General features: G+C 32.4%; 1 protein-coding gene across 2 annotated transcripts in view; it reads left to right on the forward strand.

The window, feature by feature from the left end:
- LOC140452408 (katanin p60 ATPase-containing subunit A-like 1) overlaps positions 1-18,240 on the forward strand; it is a 47,345-nt gene extending 29,105 nt beyond the window's left edge. For both annotated transcript variants that reach the window (XM_072546642.1, XM_072546641.1), the window contains one exon: positions 541-18,240. In XM_072546642.1, the coding sequence (XP_072402743.1) occupies positions 541-1,119 (579 nt within the window). In that variant the 3' untranslated portion in view covers positions 1,120-18,240. The remainder of the gene's footprint in view (positions 1-540) is intronic.
- The last annotated feature ends 539 nt before the right edge of the window (positions 18,241-18,779 follow it).

Genomic DNA, 18,779 nt, shown 5'->3' on the forward strand with positions numbered 1-18,779 from the left:
GCATTTTACGCTTAAAGTAAGCGTTTTACATAAAAATCACAAGAATAACTTTCATCTTAAAATAAGCCAAATTAATAAATAATAATTAATTTTTTAAAAAATTGTTATACATAAATAGGTTGCCGTGGAAAATTTTCGGTAAACTTTTTAACATAGCATATTTGCGTCATAATATTTCGATTATAACAAGTTTCAGCATGTAGGTATGAAATCGACCTTTTTCGACAAAAGCCACTCGCCTAGCATGATTAGCAAGAAATAAAACTTTTTTAGAGAGATTTTTTTTATTTCCAAAGCAATACATAAACCAATACTAGTTTTAGAAATAATTAAATAGAAGCTCGGCAACTGAACGTTTCGCCGGTGATTCATTTTCTGTTTCGCTTTCGGTTCGGCACATGCCAGCAAAGAGTGCTAGGAAACTACAGATTGACAATATTTATTATTCCTTTATTGTTATTCTTATTTAGTAAAAATTTGATGGAAGAGTATATTTTATTCAATTATAAAACAAATTTTAATGTTCTGTTTATTTTGTAGGCACGTTTTTATGCACCGAGCACTATATTCATCGACGAAATCGACTCGCTTTGCTCGAGACGAGGTTCGGAATCCGAACATGAAGCCTCTCGACGAGTTAAATCTGAATTACTGGTACAAATGGATGGTGTTACTGCCAGCGATGAGCCAGGTAAAGTCGTAATGGTTTTAGCCGCAACTAACTTCCCTTGGGACATAGATGAAGCCTTACGACGTAGATTAGAAAAACGAATCTATATCCCACTGCCCACACAGGAAGGCAGAGAGGCTCTGCTAAGAATCAACTTAAGCGAAGTCAAGCTGGATCCAGATATCAACCTGAAGACCATTGCTAGACGTCTCGATGGTTTTTCAGGAGCTGACATTACCAATGTGTGTAGGGATGCTTCGATGATGTCGATGAGAAGAAAAATATGTGGATTAAGACCAGATCAGATTAGACAGTTGCCCAAAGAAGAACTAGACTTGCCAGTTACAATGAAGGATTTTGAGGAGGCGTTGGTTAAGAATAATAAGAGCGTTAGTAAGGAAGATTTAGAAAAGTATGAACGATGGATGAGTGAATTTGGATCTTCTTGATTGGGATTTTAATCCTCTATGAGACATCGGTTATAACTTATGTTCTTCTTAATATAGCTCAAATTTGATTAATGGTTGATGCGTTAGTAGGTTTGTAAAATAAGATACTACCATTATTGACACTGTTTTGAACTAATAAGCAGCACATATCTAAACAATTATAGAGGTTTATCAAACATCTTACAGTTCAACTTTTTCTTGAATTATATGTGTCTGTTGCTGAGAGTAACAAATAACACTACCAATAAGTAGAGGTGGCGGTTATTCACAAAGCCTGAAAATTAATTACTTCTTTAAATAGTTATGGAAGTAACAACGGTTATAGAAAACTGAAAAATGTATTCACGTTATCATCTCGAGTATATCATACTTAATAACTACGAAATACTCTATTTCGTGCATTTATATGCATCATCTGGGATGAAAAACGTTTATCATAACTAAACTCTTCTCCCGGAAGCGCAGAGTAATACAGCAAGGTATTACTCTGCACATAAGGAAAAAGTATATAGCTGTAGCTTGAAAAAGTTCGGTAATTATCGTATTATACAAAGTTCTTATGTTTTGAATCCAGGTTTCAGGCTTTCTTGTTATAAATTTCACCTTAAAGAATGAATTAGGTTCTTAAGCATGGTTCAGATAAATTGTATAACAGTTTCTAAAAAGCATACAGTTAAATTAATTATCAAAAGTATTTAAAACGATAATTTTAGCATATTAGGAAGAACATAATTCTATTCCTTGTCGGTTTTTATTATCAAGGTGTAATTTATATTGTTAACAGCACTTATATATAATAATTTATTATGATAATTAATTATGATTTTAACCTGTTTTAACTCAAATCTAAATGAATGGATGATTAATTCTTTCGACGATCACTGCCATGACCCTCTATTTATATCACGAAAATATTTAATTGTTATTGAATCTAGCAATCGTATTATTTTGAACAATTCTGGTTCACTTTGAAAATCATGTTACAACTTATTTTTTGTTTGGCATAATCGTGTCTGATATTGTATTCTATATGTCTCTGTGATGATTTGCTAGCGCTAGCTAACCTAACGGCAATAGAAAATATGGGGCAATGATTAGTTTAGAGCACTCAACATAACCAAATATATTTTCCTCAAGGCACCGCGTCACAGTGTTGCCATATTTTTTTGTAAAATATTTATATGAATGTTTAAAATATAAGTTACTTTTACGAAATTATAATTTGTGTTATGATAAGCTACAAATTTTGACTAAGTATAAAACAGTATTCATAAATATTTTCTGTTACTTTAAATGCAGTTAAATATTGTAAATTATTTGACAGTACTTTCCACATCTTGTCTATTAAGACCTTCTTATTATTAGGTGCTAATGGTCAACCCCTACAATGACACTTGTGAATCATAAATTGTAAATTTCCGAAGAAGTTTTTATTGTATATGCATTTCTATAATATTATGTGAGAGTATGAAAAAACTGAAGATATGGCAACTCTGACACCATTTAAGCTTACGTTAAATGTCAAATATAAGTTTGGTTATGATGGGTGCCCTAAACTAATCATTGCCCAAAATATGAAATGCCTTGTGTCATTTAGAACAATATAGTTGAGAATTAAATTTGTAGGCAGTAGATATTCAGAAATGTGAATGCGATAAAGCGACGACATCGTTGCCACTTTGCGATGATAGATATCTTAGCAATTTATATTTTAATCATTCACATGTAGAAAAATTATCGTGGATTAATGATCGTTTTGCATTCGTTACGGTATATAATAAAATGTATTTAATAACATCAATATTTATGTATAATATTATATTTATATACAATATTTATACATATAGAAATCATCTAAAAGTACGATAATATTCTGTGTAAAAGTTATATATGACAACGTCATATATTTCTTCTTCTTAGGGTGCCTGTCCGTTCTGAACGTTGGCGACCATTCTGGCTATGATGACTTTGTTGGTTCCTATACGGAATAGCTGTGTTGAGGTCTTTCTATGCCATGCTCTCGGGTTAGCAAGCCAGGATATTCTTCTTCGTCCTGGGGACTCTTTCCTTAAATTTTACCTTGCAAAATGCATTGGAGTAGCTCATATCTGCCTTGATTTCTCATTATGTGTTCCAAGTACTGCAGCTTACGGCCCTTCACGATGTTGACCAAATCCGCGCAGTTGTGTTCATCCTCCGCAGTACTTCTTCATTGGTGACTTTGTCTGTTCATGGTATCTTCGTCGTATATGATATAGTAGAAAGGAATAGCAAATCAACGTTGCCATAAGATAGAGAGAGATAAATTGCTCATTGATTTCGTAGTTTATCATTCAGTAGCGTATTGGTCACACTGTTGCAGTGAATTTTATTCACATTATTTGATATGAGACTTATTTAACTTTTCAAAAAGAGCAAGAGCAGGAAGTCAAAAAATTAATCATCGTATGAAGACAACTCGTCAGATGATGAAGAGCTATCGTGATCACTACTATTTACATTGATAATTAATGGTTCAACCGAAATGTCCACTCTTGTGCCTAAATCCCAGATTATATCTTATTCTTTTATAGTGTGTGTGTCTTATCCAATTTTTCAAGACTCAGATGTGACATTTTTTACGGCAGACAAGCTTTTCAGCTCCTCCATTTTAAAACTTAAGTTTCTCTTGCTATTTGTTTTTTATTTGAGCTGATATAAGCTCGATAGGGTTTAGCTCACAATGATAAGGAGGGAGGCGATGTACAATTATGTTAACAATAGAACACTGAAAACTTTTGTTTTCAACACTTTCACAAAATTTATTTTAAATTATTATCACTACAGCTGTTTCGGCAGAGTGCCTTTCATGCTTTTATTCTCTCCTTCCACATTGCTCACAACACTAAAATACGTGTTTGCTTCGATATTCTACTCGAAAAAATGGAGTGTAAAAATATAAAATATTTACAAGGTGTTTACGTGACTCATGTCCTGTTTACTTTGATAGCAAAAGAACTGAATCCCTGAGTTGCCGGCTTTCATAGACGATCGCGGTTTTAGTTAGGTTTAACCTTCTTCTCCTTCTTCAGCCTGTATTCGTTCATTGCTGTACATAGGCCTCGTCCATTTGCTTCCATTGATTTCTATTCTTGGCAATTCTCATCCACTGCTTGCCCGCGACTTGTTTGATATTATCTGCCCACCTCTTCTGTGGTCTGCCTTGTCCTCGCCTGTTCTCTCTTGGTCTCCAGTTGGATATCCTTTTTGATTAATAGATTAACAAACTGGTTTAACCTACTAACCTAAAATTATTTATTCAAATTAACCGAAATGTCAATAATTATCATATTTCTACATTAACGTCATACATATTATACATAGGTATTTCGTCAATACAAGTAGCTTTGTCGTAACTTCTTATGAAATTTTTCGTACTCAATTGGAAGACCTACATTAGCGCTGAAACGTCACTATTACTTCTAAGAACTGCCTACAATTTTGATTGTCGATTATACATATATTTCTTCTATGAATATTAGGTAAAGTAGGAGAATATTGAAATATGAATATAAAAATTAATCAAACAAAAACAATACTTATATATAATGATTTATTATGGTAATTGATTATCATTTTAACCTACTGTAAAGAACAAATTACTACTATTTTTTTTGTTTAACGCAGTCGCATTTGATATTTTCTCTATTTTCTGCTGATTTGCTAGCGCTAGAATATCATAGTTTTTGTAATATTGGGCTGATAATCTATAATATAACGATAAAGAAAAACATGAAACTGAACTGAAATTTAGAATACTATTTTATTTATAGAAAATTTTCTCGACTTGGGCTCTAACTGGGAGTGGCCATCTGTACAATCCCGAATACACGTTTTATCCTTTAAGACAACAAAGACTGTACTAATCGTATTTATTATATATATATATATATATATATATATATATATATATATATATATATATATATATATATACAATCCTTGAATTAACTTTCCAAATTGAAGATATGTAAAATGCGACATTCAACATACTTCATCGATTTTTTTTAACAACTCGCTTTAGATAGTTATGTCGATCACTATAATCAATAATTGGCCATATATAAAATTACTATTATTGACTGATAATTAAAAATAAACGTCATTATCTAACATAACTATCCAGTAAATATTATTGACATTTTGGAAAAACATATAAACCAGCTTTATTATCACGTCTTCCTTGTTTTGTTATTCAATGAATAGAATATGAACTATTAATATATTTAGTCATCTAATTTGTGGTATGGTGCAATGGTCTTAGAACTAAGTGCCAGTGACTTCTGTGTCTTACATGATAACAGAAGAAGAGTCATCTAGTTTAGACTATCACGTCGTGAACTCATTTTTCGAAACTTTTCTATTCATTAAAAATATTTCAAATTTTTTGGTAGCTCATATGGGTCAACAACATATCTCACCAAAAATTAATTTTAAATTTATGTCTTATCACGTATATCAATCATTTTGACATTCAATCTGATTGAATGTCAAAATTTATATAATGTAATGCGAAGAAATTAAGCAAAAGCAGAATTACCAAGAAATAATTAGTTGGAACAGAATATTCATATCATGCGAGCTAGTCACATTGAAGAGAAATTGGTGTTTAAAAACATTATCACGAAGATGGAAGAAAAAAATGAGGTCATGCAACAAGAATTCGAGGTTTTTAAAGAATCTGATAATAACACAATTAATTTCGTTGGTGATACCAGTTTACTAATCAAAGAGATCCTTTATGATCCAATAGAAGTTTATGAAAACCAATGGTTAAAAACTCTAAACTATTTACAAGAAACAAATGAAATGTTACAAAAAAGGTGGAAGCATACGAGGCAGAAATTGATGATTTATAATAGTGTTATGGTTGTACAAAAACCGATTTGCAAGAGGTTAAGAGGTGCAAGAAATAACAATTCAATTTTTAAACGATGAAGTGTGCCTATTGAAAAATGAAATAAATTCCATAAAAAATCAACATCTTAACCAAGATAGCATAAAAAATTCTTTATTTGCGGAATTTAATGACAGAAGAGTTTATCTTCAAGACAAAATTGATGAAATGAAGGCATGTTATATATCAAAGACGCAAGAAAACGCTAAACTCAAAAATACAGCACAACAGTTACAATTACAAACCATGCGACTTTTGGAAAAATCGAAATCAGAAGTAGAAGAAAAAGACGATGACCAACATGAAGTAATTGTGGCTCTAAAATCTAGAATTGATACTCTGGAAAAACTCATAGAAAAGTACAGAAATGAGCTATCAGAGAAACCTCTAATTATATCAAATAATAGTTTGACGAATTAGAGTATTATAGCTTAACATTTATTGAGAAAAACAAAGAAATAAAAGCGTTAAAAGAAGAAATGAATTCAAAATCCTTACAGAGATTTATACCTTCATCAGGATTAATAGAATCAAATAAAAGCGAAAATGGAGATTAGAAGCTATGTTCAAACAACATGAACTTGAGTTTGTCAGAAGGAGACATACAGGCAAAATTTGCAATTTTTTTTAATTAGAAGGATGTAATTGCATATTAAAATATAGTTCTTAATTAAAAACAACTTTTTATAATAACAATTTTCGATATTGTAGAATATAAAGTTATTTTACTCCTGAGCGAAATTCATATTTTTGACATACCTCGTATAAGATTGATAAAATGTGATATCTGAACTTTTTCCGAAATTTACCAGAGGTTTTAAAACTGATACGAAGGACATTAGAAACCGTTAATCACTTATCTTTTGTTTATTCAAACCATGAAGAAACATGTAAAAGGTTTTCCCAATGAATTTTACTAACGAGATAAATTTGTTTATTTTACACATATCTAATACTACCTTATATTCTAAATAATTCCATATCACTTTTAACACACGCAAAAAAATCATATCGTCACCCTAATTAGCAAAACTTAAAACTCCAAAACGACAAATTGTTCAGGAGACGCAAAAATTTGAATTTGGAATAAATTTTGCGATTCTGTCAAAATTAATCGAACAATGTAAAATAAAATAATATCCTGATGTTGTGAAGAATCATTTTTAAAATTTTAGAGTTTATACTAAAAGTTTGTGGAGTTACGAGGTTTGTCCCAATTAAACCAATATTAATTTGGAGTTACGAGGTTAAAAGCACGCAAGCGTTATAAAACAAATTTATTGCAAAATGACATTTTAGTTAACTGCTTAATTGAAAATTACAAAAATATTACTTATTTTCAATACAACTCTAATATGATTAGTAGGTACATAATAACATTTTTCAAATGTGTTTGAGATTATCATAAAATGAGTGATAATCACTCAGCATAGTAGTTTTTAAAATTTGTAAATGTTTAAACTTTTCTTTTTTAATTTTCAACGGTTCCAGATAAAGCAGTGGTACTCCTAAAACTACTTTTTTGTTTCCTCTGACTGGAAGAACCTGCCATTGCTCGAAATGTCTGAGTTTAAACTGAATGGTTCCATCTGGATTGTATTGTAGTGCACGCAAATCTGTTACAGTAGGATCGCCTGCCTGTTTTCCAGGCCTAATGGTTGATAAGTATTGACTGCTAAAATTTCGAAAAAATGTATGGGTTAAGTATTTTGTTTCATAAGGCTCTGGTTTTGATTCTCTTAATCCTGATGAAAGTATAAATCTCTGTAAGGATTTGGAATTCATTTCTTCTTTTAACGCTTGTATTTCTTTGTTCTTCTCATTAAATGTTAAGCTATATTACTCTAATTCGTCAAACTATTATTTGATATAATTAGAGGTTTCTCTGATAGCTTATTTCTGTACTTTTCTATGAGTTTTTACAGCGTATCAATTCTAGATTTTAGAGCCACAATTACTTCATGTTGGTCATCGTCTTTTTCTTCTACTTCTGATTTCCATTTTTCCAAAAGTCGCATGGTTTGTAATTGTAACTGTTGTGCTGTATTTTTGAGTTTAGCGTTTTCTTGCGTCTTTGCTATATAACATGCCTTCATTTCATCAATTTTGTCTTGAAGATAAACTCTTCTGTCATTAAATTCCGCAAATAAAGAATTTCCTATGCTATCTTGGTTAAAAGCTTGATTTTTTATGGAATTTATTTCATTTTTCAATCGGCACACATCATCGTTTAAAAATTGAATTGTTATTTCTTGCACCTCTTAACCACTTGCAAATCGGTTTTTGTACAAGCATAACACTATTATAAATCATCAATTTCTGCCTCGTATGCCTTCACCTTTTTTGTAACATTTCATTTGTTTCTTGTAGCTAATTTAGTGTTTTTAACCATTGGTTTTCATAAACTTCTGGTGGATCATAAAGGATCTTTTTGATTAGTAAACTGGTATCACCGATGAAATTAGTTGTATTATTATCAGTTTCTTTAAAACCCCCTAATTCTGATCGCGATGGATTCTTTAAAATCCCTTTAATTCTGTTGGCTTGAGCTTATTTTTTCTTCCATTTCGTGATAAAATTTTCAAACGCCAATTTCTCTTCATTGTGATGCTATAAATATTGCATTGATGCATTGAATTCGGATGCTATAAATATTCTGTTCCAACTGCCTAATTATTTCTTGGTATTTTTGCTTTTGCCTAATGTATACCAATTTTATTTTGCATTCAATCTTCTAAAATTCAGTTCAATCTTCTGAAAACTCGTTCCCTACCGACTAGTAAATTTATTAATTAATATTGTGCTATTTTGATCAAAATTTGACATCAACTGGAAAGGTTGATTAATATTAATTATAAGTTAAAAGTAATAATTTATTCACGCGCAGTTTATTAACAACATAAAACTGAACCACGTAAAACAATAAAACAAAGGTTTAAATGTTTATTTTTAAAATTTGAATTTTTTAAGAGAGTCGCAGTTGCGACTGGGATCCCCAGTCCACAAAGTTCGATTATTCTATTTTACGAGACGGAGCGTTTATTTCCAGTACTTTCAGCTTGCCGGTTACACCAGTACCCGGCAAGCAGACCCATCCTGTTAGGGAATCGCTGATTGGCGGACATGGGAAGGCGGCATCACTACTTGGATTCCATTTACCGGAGTGCTATGAACTTAAACACTACGCGATATTCTAGCTTAGGCGCAGACCCGCCGCGCACATTCCGTGTTGACAGGAGGCATGTGCGCAGCGGGCGGGATTCGAAGCCCAGGGAACCCAATAAAACCTGGACCCTAAACCCATTGAGGAATCCGTGTCAACACAAATAGATATCAAAGATTCCCTCCCTGCGTGGTAAACACCGAGAACCTACGGTCGTTGACAACCCAATGCACTACCGTTTGAGTAGAGTAGGTGCATAAACGGTATAGCCAACTTTATTCTGGCAGAACCAATACCCCTGCGAGTCCGTCTCCAGCGAGGGTGACACGGCAGCCATATCGTGGGGGTCACTCTTCCCGCAGTACCTGTGTTGCTATATATGTTGCTGCCCCTGATCCCTGAAAGGGCGAACAGTTACACGGAGGATAAATGGACCACTAAGCACGTTTGACAGGTTGCCGCTGAGGAGCTAACTCCTCTACCTGTCTCCTGGATACTTGGATCCGGCCGCTGGTATACAGCCGGATATATCATTGGTCGCCTCTTACGGCTGGTAGGGACCAGCACTCTAGCGGTATTCTTGTCATCCGTTCGCTCGTAGGAAGCTACTAGGATTAGACCGCACGCTAGACAGCCGAAAGGACTGAAGTTACTGTCTAGTCAAGCACACGTGCTCATAGCTAACATTAATTGTAACTTAAATGTAATAAATTTTTATAGATAACCGGATAGCTTAACCACGAGTAGTTGTCTCTCCACATTTCTAGCTGATATATTTATGTATCATTTATAATCCACACATATCATGAAAAATCCGGAAATACTCAACTGGTTTCGCTATCAAATGTATCCCAATATTAAGTTCACCATGAAGTAACTTCATCTCAATCAAGTAACTTCCTTGACCTTACCATTGCCAGATTAAATGACCAATTCGACTTAAGTATGTATAGGAAACCTACACACACTAATCATGTTATACCCTTCTCATCCAATCACCCAATGTCACACAAATATGCAGCATTTCACAGTTACATTCATCGTTTAGGGACCACTCCTTTATCTTAAAACTACAACACCGAACTCAATACTCTTAAACATATAGCAGTTAACAACGGATATGATCCGAACATCGTCACCAAAGTCATCCACGAAAAAACTACTCGGAATCTTACAAGAAACTGCGTTCCGCAGATATCTAACCACTACAACCATTTACACTTCTTTACCATACCATCTTCACCTACCAGGGCCACCTTCATAAAGATGAGGAAATTCTTCTGCAACAGAGATATAAGCATCCCTCTACGATTAAGAATGCTAAGGGGCTACGTATTTAACACGCTATTATACGGTGTACCAGGCCAGGACTCTCAAACAGAACAACATAAAAAATATTGAAAGTTTCGAGATTTGGTGCTACCTTCGAATGCTGAAGATAAGTTGGGTTGAAAGAGTCACAAACTTTGAAGTAATGCGAAGGATAGGAAAAGACCCAGAAATTTTGTCAACGCTCAAACGAAGAAAACTCGAATATTTGGGTCACCTGATGAGAGGACATAAATACGTATTACTTCACAATATAATACAAGGAAAAATAGAAGGAAAACGGAATCCAGGCCGTAGAAGAATTTCATGGTTGCGTAATTTGAGAGAGTCGTTTGGCTGTACTACTAATGAACTCTTTAGGTCAGCTGTAAACAAGGTCGGGATAGCCTTGATGATTTACAATCTCCGATAGGAGTGGCACAAGAAGAAGAATACCATACCATCATGAGAGCTTTTCTGGAGATATTAGAAATCTCATCAAACGATCAGCTCATAACATCCAAATTTCTTTCAAAGTACAAAACTTAGGTTAGTGTCTCACCAACTCGCAAGACCGTATCAACTAGATGAATCGGAGTGGTGTCTACAAACTTAAATGTTCCAACTGTGATGCCACATTATATTGAAGAACCTGTAGATCAATGTCATCACGTTCTCTAGAGCACACCAAAAGGGAAAACCCTTCCACTTTTTCTCAACATTGGAAACAATATATCCACACCCTCAATATTCCGGAAGATTTATCTCAATATAACCAGCTTTCATAAATATAACTAACTAAATAGTGTTATAAACATACTTTCATACCCTGAACTTAAATTAACCTTGCTTAGAATATAACCAATTTTTCAAAATCCATTAAACATTTAATACAATTTATTTACGATTCAAAAACACTCTAACAACATCTCACCATACCATATATTGACTAATACATACTCCTCATTGAATTATAATTTTTATTAGTTTTCTATATTCAATAAATCCACACATTAAACAGTTTAACCCTTGATCATCAGCAATTAATATTTTCACATCATACACATACCTACCATATAATTTTCAGGTACCAAATGTTAATATTTTTGTTAATATGTTAATATCGGGTATTTGTATTGATGGTTGCCTACTTACCACCCAAATATATTCTTTGCCATTCCATCTCAATTCAAACACAACATTTCAAGATTAATTAAAAATTATATAACTACAGAAATTTAGTTTCCTTGTGGATTACAATATAACCCTTCTATACTTGTATTTCTTAGATTTCTACATCAAACTCTATGTATACACAAAACAGTTCAACCGTCTGTCTTTGTCAATTAAAAACTCAACATCATACATGCATCTTTCATTTACTTTCCAGCTATCAAATGTTAATTTACAACATAAAGGGCCTTATCAATATCTCTTTTATCCTTGTCGCTCTTGTTACATGTATTGATGCCAGCCTACTTTAGATTCAAACATTTTTAAAGTCTTTTCACACGTACAATAGTTTCATCACAAGGTTTAACATAATTCTCAGGATATACCACACTTCAACCTCAACTAATTGATGTTTGCTACTGTTATAAGGAACAATAAATGAAAAATTTTAACATTTCTCAACATATTCATTTAACACATGGTTGGCTGGTGCCACATTAAGACACGTACTACAATTGACTGCTTTGTTCATGCATCCGTTCAAAAACTGCCATTTTAATTAGTTGCCATCTAGAACCCATTCAGACAGGGTCTGAGGGTCAGCATCAACCCCTATTGGGAGTTTTACGTTGCCGTGGAGGATATCTGTTAAATACTTTAACATTACAACATATTTTAATAATAATGTAACAGACAACAAATTTTGTAAGTTTTTAAGGGTTTTTACTTTTAACTTTTTAAGTAGTTAACCACATTGCTTTTTCAACCTTAGTCGAAATTTAACCTTTATATTTGCTTTCACTAAAGTGGTAATACTTATTCCAAGTATCTTTGGATAATGGACTTTTTAGTCCGAAAACGTTCCCTCAAGATATTACAAAATTTGTCAACATTAACAACATGTATCTAGGAATTGGAGTGACGCAAAATATTAATGATTTAGATGATGAATTGGAACAGAATTTTGACGAAAGATGCAGGCTTCTTCATTACGTCTTGTATGGAAGTAAAAAAAGAAATGATTTTAAGATACACTTTCTAAATAAAAGTAGCTTTAAGAGTTACCAAAGTCTTTTACCACTAATGTCAAAATTGCCCTGAATTTGTAATCCTCAAGACCTACAAATGATGCAAAAGATGGATGACATATAGGGGAAACTTCAACAATACCAGAATATTCCAATAGAATCCGAAAATCTGAATGAATTCTATTTTAAAGTGGGTTAAATAAAAAATTTTGACGGTAATCATCTATTTTCTAATTTGAATGAGTGACTTTACATTGTCTGTGTTAACTTTACGTCATTAAAATGCAAATTGTGAAAGACAATTTTCAAAAGTAAATTAATAAAGACGAAATGCAGGAACCACTTGGTAACAGACACTTCATATGCCATTATTTATTCATCCCAATCATCTTCAAAAGGGTTTTGTCAATTTTACACCGTCAGAAATAATGGTTAAAACTATAAATACAAACAATTTATACAATAAAGAAGCTGACTATAAACTGCAGGAAGTTGAGTTCACATTAACTGAATAGTGAAGTCTTTTTTTCTTTTAAATAATTTGTTTTTTGTTGTATTTATTTGTTTATTTTTCTTCGTTTGTTTCATTTACAAAAAATTTAATGTTATTTTTTCTACTTCGTTGATTTCTTGTTCAATAGAATATAAGTAAGTACGATAATCCGTACTATAAAATACGGTAATTTGAACAACGGCATACGATTTTCTGACTTCGATGACCTGGCAACGCTGCGCCTACAGAATCATACTTAACGAATCGAATTGGTTTGGTGGCCGCCTATTAGTAATGCTTTATCGTTTTAAATATGTTTCTTTCATTTCCTACCGTTGAAAGTACATACCCACGTTAAATTCTTTCCGATACTGTATATACATCTCAAAAATAATCACCCACCAATTAATATTTTTTCAATTAGGACAATTTCTTTGTTCTTCATAAATTTTGTTATTTGTAGAAAACCTTTTAGTATTAAGGGATGTAATGTACTTTAAAATATACCTATAAAAAAATAAAATACAACATTCAATATTCAAACTTGACCTAAAGAACAAAGTACAAAATTTTATATTAATTTCTATTAAGAACCACACTATTTATACGATATTGTTACACTACATCTTCCTAGTTTGATGGAATATGATATGTATGGAATTTAAAGTTTGTAAAAGAAAGGCTTTTCATGTTAGGTCATATCATGTCATACATTAATGGAGCTCATATTGTGAAAACAAATATATAACGATTTTTAAAGCTTCTTGTACTTCTTCCTCTTTATAAGCAATTCTGCTTGTTCATTGGCGGATTAATACCTCTATGGAAGGTTGTCACTCCATCTTTTGCGCGGTCGTCCGATACTTCTTATGTGGTTATTCCATTCTCTTTTTCTATTTTGTGTCCATTCATTTATACACTGTACGTTATGTTTTCTTCTAATTCACTCCTCTTTAGATCCTTCAGCGTATTTCCTGTAATTCTTCTCAGTACTCTCATCTCTGCCGTTTCCAGAAGCCTTTGAGTTGTCGCTGTGTCGGGTCTTGTTTCTAAGGCATATGTTATTATTTATCTTACACTGGCTTTATAAATTATTGAGTTTATCTCATTGTTAATGTGTTTGTTTCGCCATATAGGGTTAATAGGGCATCCTGCCAGTCTATTTACTTTTTGAATTTGATCTCTCATTTCTTTGTCCAGGTATCCATAGCTAGACAGTGTAATTCCCAGGTATTTTGTTTCCATTACTTGTTCAATACTGATGCCATCAATTTCCATTTTACATCTGGTTGGTTCTTTTCTGACTACTATTGTTTTAGTTTTCTGACATGGGATTGTCATATTAAATTCTTTTGCTCTTATATTAAATTTGTGGACCAGTCTTTGCAGACTATCTTCATCTTGGGATATCAATATTGCGTCGTCTGCGTAACAGAGTATTTTTATTTCTTTGTTTTCCATTGAAGAGCATGGGGCTCAATGAATCCCCTTGTCATATTCCGCTGCCTATTTCTATAGGTTCTGTAAGTTGTCCATCCATTCTGACTTCCATTTTGTTGTTTTGATAGATTTTTTCGATAGTTTTTATAATATTTATGGGAACTTCTCTATTATACAAAAGATGGATTACATATTTGAGTCTTACTCTGTCAAACGCTTTCTTTAGGTCTATCAGACACAGAAATGCTGGTCTATTATACTCTAGTGATTTCTCAGTAATTTGTGTTATAACGAATATTGCATCTGTACACGATCTTCCACTACAAAAACTCTGTTGTTCATCTGCTAAACTTATCCTCTGATTTATTAGTACTTGTAAAAATTTAAATTGTAAGTTTTAGCGTAGCATTTAACAAGTTCATACGTCTGTAGTTTTCTGGCTGTTTTTTATCTCCTTTTTCGAATAGTAGAATTAGTTCCCTTGTTCTCCATTCTTCCGGTATTTTATTGTTTTATAATTTTATTAATTAATGTTGTTTAATTAATTAAGTTAATTTTTAAAACGATATCGCTAAATCAAATAAGCTAACAGCACGAATAATACAAACGTTTACAATATGTCAAATTATAATAACGCATAAATTTTCTCGTAGTAGTATATATCCCAATTATGCATGGTTATTCTTCGTTTTTAAACTAAAAACTATGCAACCATAGGTTTATTTTAGCTATTAATAATGAATGACAGAAATTTTTATGTTGTACGTTTCCGATAATGATTCTGTCAAAATTTACCAAAGCTCATTGAATCGACTATACCGTTAGTTTTCAATAACATCTACCACATGATTGTTACAATAATATATGTATATGGTGAAAATTGTATTATAAGTATTTAGGAACTAACCTATTTGAGATTTTAACTAAGTTTCATTGCCTTCGTTACAGTTGTTTGGGCAATTTAAATAGTTTATTGTATTTCAAATATGTCACTAATTGTCGCTATAAAATTGTTAAAATAGAACAAGAAAACAATTTAAAAATAGATTTCTTTTATTTACTTTTGTTGGAGCCCAGTGGACCGATCTTTATACATTTTTAGGTTAGAATGCATTGACAGTTAGCGTCGAGACATAATATTTGGTGAGAAATGTGAATTAGAAGTTTTCTAAACCTTTTAATAGAAAAATGTTTCTGATGATTTGAGAAAGCTTTGTTTTGAAAACTTTTTAATGTAAAATTGAAAATGTATTGAGTAAAGTTATTAAGTGAAGCATTATTTACAGAATAGTTTTAAGATAGAGCAACTAATCAAAATGTCTATTTAGTTATTAGTTTAAATTACTAATTATGAAGTAGTGTTGATTACCTTTCAAATGAAAAACATGATGTTATAGAAAATTATTTTATTTCATTTCCTTTTAGCTCAATACAACGATTCCAGCGAGTTTCCAACCCCTTTATGCCGTCCTAATATTACGGTTCTGGACTCTGCAAAATAAACACGGTTTCGTCAATTATCTTTTCGTTAAAGCTGAATTTTTATTTACGAGCCAGCTCTAGATTTGATCCTCGGAAAAGAAGGGTCCTACGACGTATCATTATCATTAGCTGCATTGAGTCCACCACTGAACATAGGCCTCCCGTAAATAATTCCATTGCATCAGTTCTTGAGCACCTTAAATCCAATTAGGCTGAATGCGCATCATGTAATCATTTGTAAAAATAATTTCAAGGAATTCCAGCCTAAACATTTAATGAATATTAAAAATTTTTTATTTCAAATCCTTTATAAAAGGTATATAATAAAATACCCAAACGGGCTATATCACAAATACATTACAGGACGTTTTCGGAATGTAAATTCCATCATCAGTGTAACCTGAAAGGATATAATTACTTTAATTAAAAGAACGTAAAATTTAAAATGTTGGCTAAGGTTAATGCAAAATGCTATGAGCCACTAAAATATTTTAGTGACCCTACTCGGTATGCCACTGTTTCGGTTATAGTGCATGGAGTAAACTTTTTGACGCCTGTAGACACATTGACGTACATCTGTACGTCTTAGGGTTATTCTGCTCTCATTTGCGAACAGTATTTTCTTCCATTCCGCCATAGTCCAGCCAGCATATTCTCGCGCAATGCCAAGTCTAGCTCTACAGTGTTGTGGGAGCAATTCTGGAGCGCGAGCTGGACGGAAAGCCCTCAAATTTTTTTCTGCCACTCTTCTTCTAATGATACGTTCACTCACACTAACAGTTCTCACATCAAATAGATGCGTACGCGTCCAAGAGCGGCGCAAAAGCGACTTTTCAACACGTTGCTGATAATGGAGCAGTCATCTTGATAGATGTCGGTCTTGATCTGGCCTGCGGGTGTATGAACTTGTCTGCCGAAATCGTCTGATAGCATCACGTACCGTAGGAGTTCGAAGTACATCAGGTGTACGAGCGATACTACGTTAGCTGTACTCAGCATCAGCTAAAGCCACTGCTCTAGCTGCATCAGTTGCAACGAGTGGCATTTTTTATAGTCACAACCAATAATCAAATACTAAAATCTCAAATTAAACAATATTCGCACACTATGGCATAAAATAACAGGAAATATTAACACGCAACAATGTCGTACAACGTTTACATTCCAAAAACCCTTTGCTGGCACAAATTTAGGAAACAAACTGAGGGTATCGTGCCAGGGTATAGAAGGTATTAATTTTTTCCAGTGTACCCACTTGTTGAAACAGTTGATAAGTTATAGGTAATATAAACAAACAGGGTGACACATGATATAGGTGTGCGGTTAAGGCGTATGTATGTACAGATTTGGAAATTTTTAAAGGGAACATAAAATTTTTAATACAATAACTAAGATCCCCTGATTTGCAATTAAGCAGTGTAAATTTTAATTTCCCTATTTCAACTAAAATAAATTAGTGAATTGTAGAATTCTATATCAAAATAAAATAACATATCAAAAACTATTTTGGCACTCCGGGAATGACCGGGGGAATAATAGCTCACTGCTTTACACAATAAGTAAACAGACAGAAGTAGGTTATTTTACAGTAAATAATCCTTATTCACATGATTCGATTGGTTAGAGGCTGAGCGTGTTCTAAATGGCAACTAATAGATTATATGTACGTAAATATTGTAAATTCTGCATTTTTTTTTTATTTTCTCTGAGAAGGACCGACGAATTTTTGTCCCTTATAACTAAACGTATTAGAAAAATATATATAAAATTTTAATTAACTTGCTAAACAATAACTAAAGTACATCATGAATGTATAATGAATGGGATCGAAATATCCACATCATTAATCGAAGAATGAAAACTCTATTATCTTCTTCATGTCCTTTAATTGGTTAAAAAAATGTGACCTATTTTCGGGTTTTTTTGTTTACCCATTAATGGCCAAGCATTGAAATAATCAAATTTTTTGCAATTCAAGTTTATATACTTTATAAGTAAAGGCATAATAACAATATTTCACTTAAAATTATAAACAATAATAATTGCAATATACCTACAAAAAAATAATGTTTCGTTAACGAAACTTTTGACATAATATATATATATATATATATATATATATATATATATATATATATATATATATATATATATATATAGTAAATTGAAAGTTATACGTTTTATAGTGTGTAAATGAAATTTCTTGGTTTTATCAATTAAAAACTAAAGATATTGCTACAATAGTTAATTATATAAGATAAAGTGATTACTTGGCAGTATGGTAGTATGTCATCTCATTTTTTATGGAAAGCACTAAAACAGTCAGAGTGCAAGTGAACCTTGCATTTTCCGCACATATAAACAGGGTTAGTTTTGCACAGTCTGTACCACCGTCTACGTCCCTCCTCTTCGCGAACAATATTATGACCAATCTGGCCATATTGAATATCAGAAGGTAAACTTCCTTTAGAAGGATGACCCCATGCAGATGTGGATAGCGTTGGCTCTGGGTCTGATTCGGAGTCACCTTCTTCAGCAGCTGCTTTTACTGTAAATCTTTTTTCGTTCTGTATCAGTGACAAAACCAACGAAGAACGGAATTGCAATTGGGAGATTTGAGAGTCATTCGTAATGTTC

Source organism: Diabrotica undecimpunctata, chromosome 10 (assembly GCF_040954645.1).
Source record: "Diabrotica undecimpunctata isolate CICGRU chromosome 10, icDiaUnde3, whole genome shotgun sequence".
NCBI classification, from domain to species: Eukaryota; Metazoa; Arthropoda; class Insecta; order Coleoptera; family Chrysomelidae; genus Diabrotica; species Diabrotica undecimpunctata.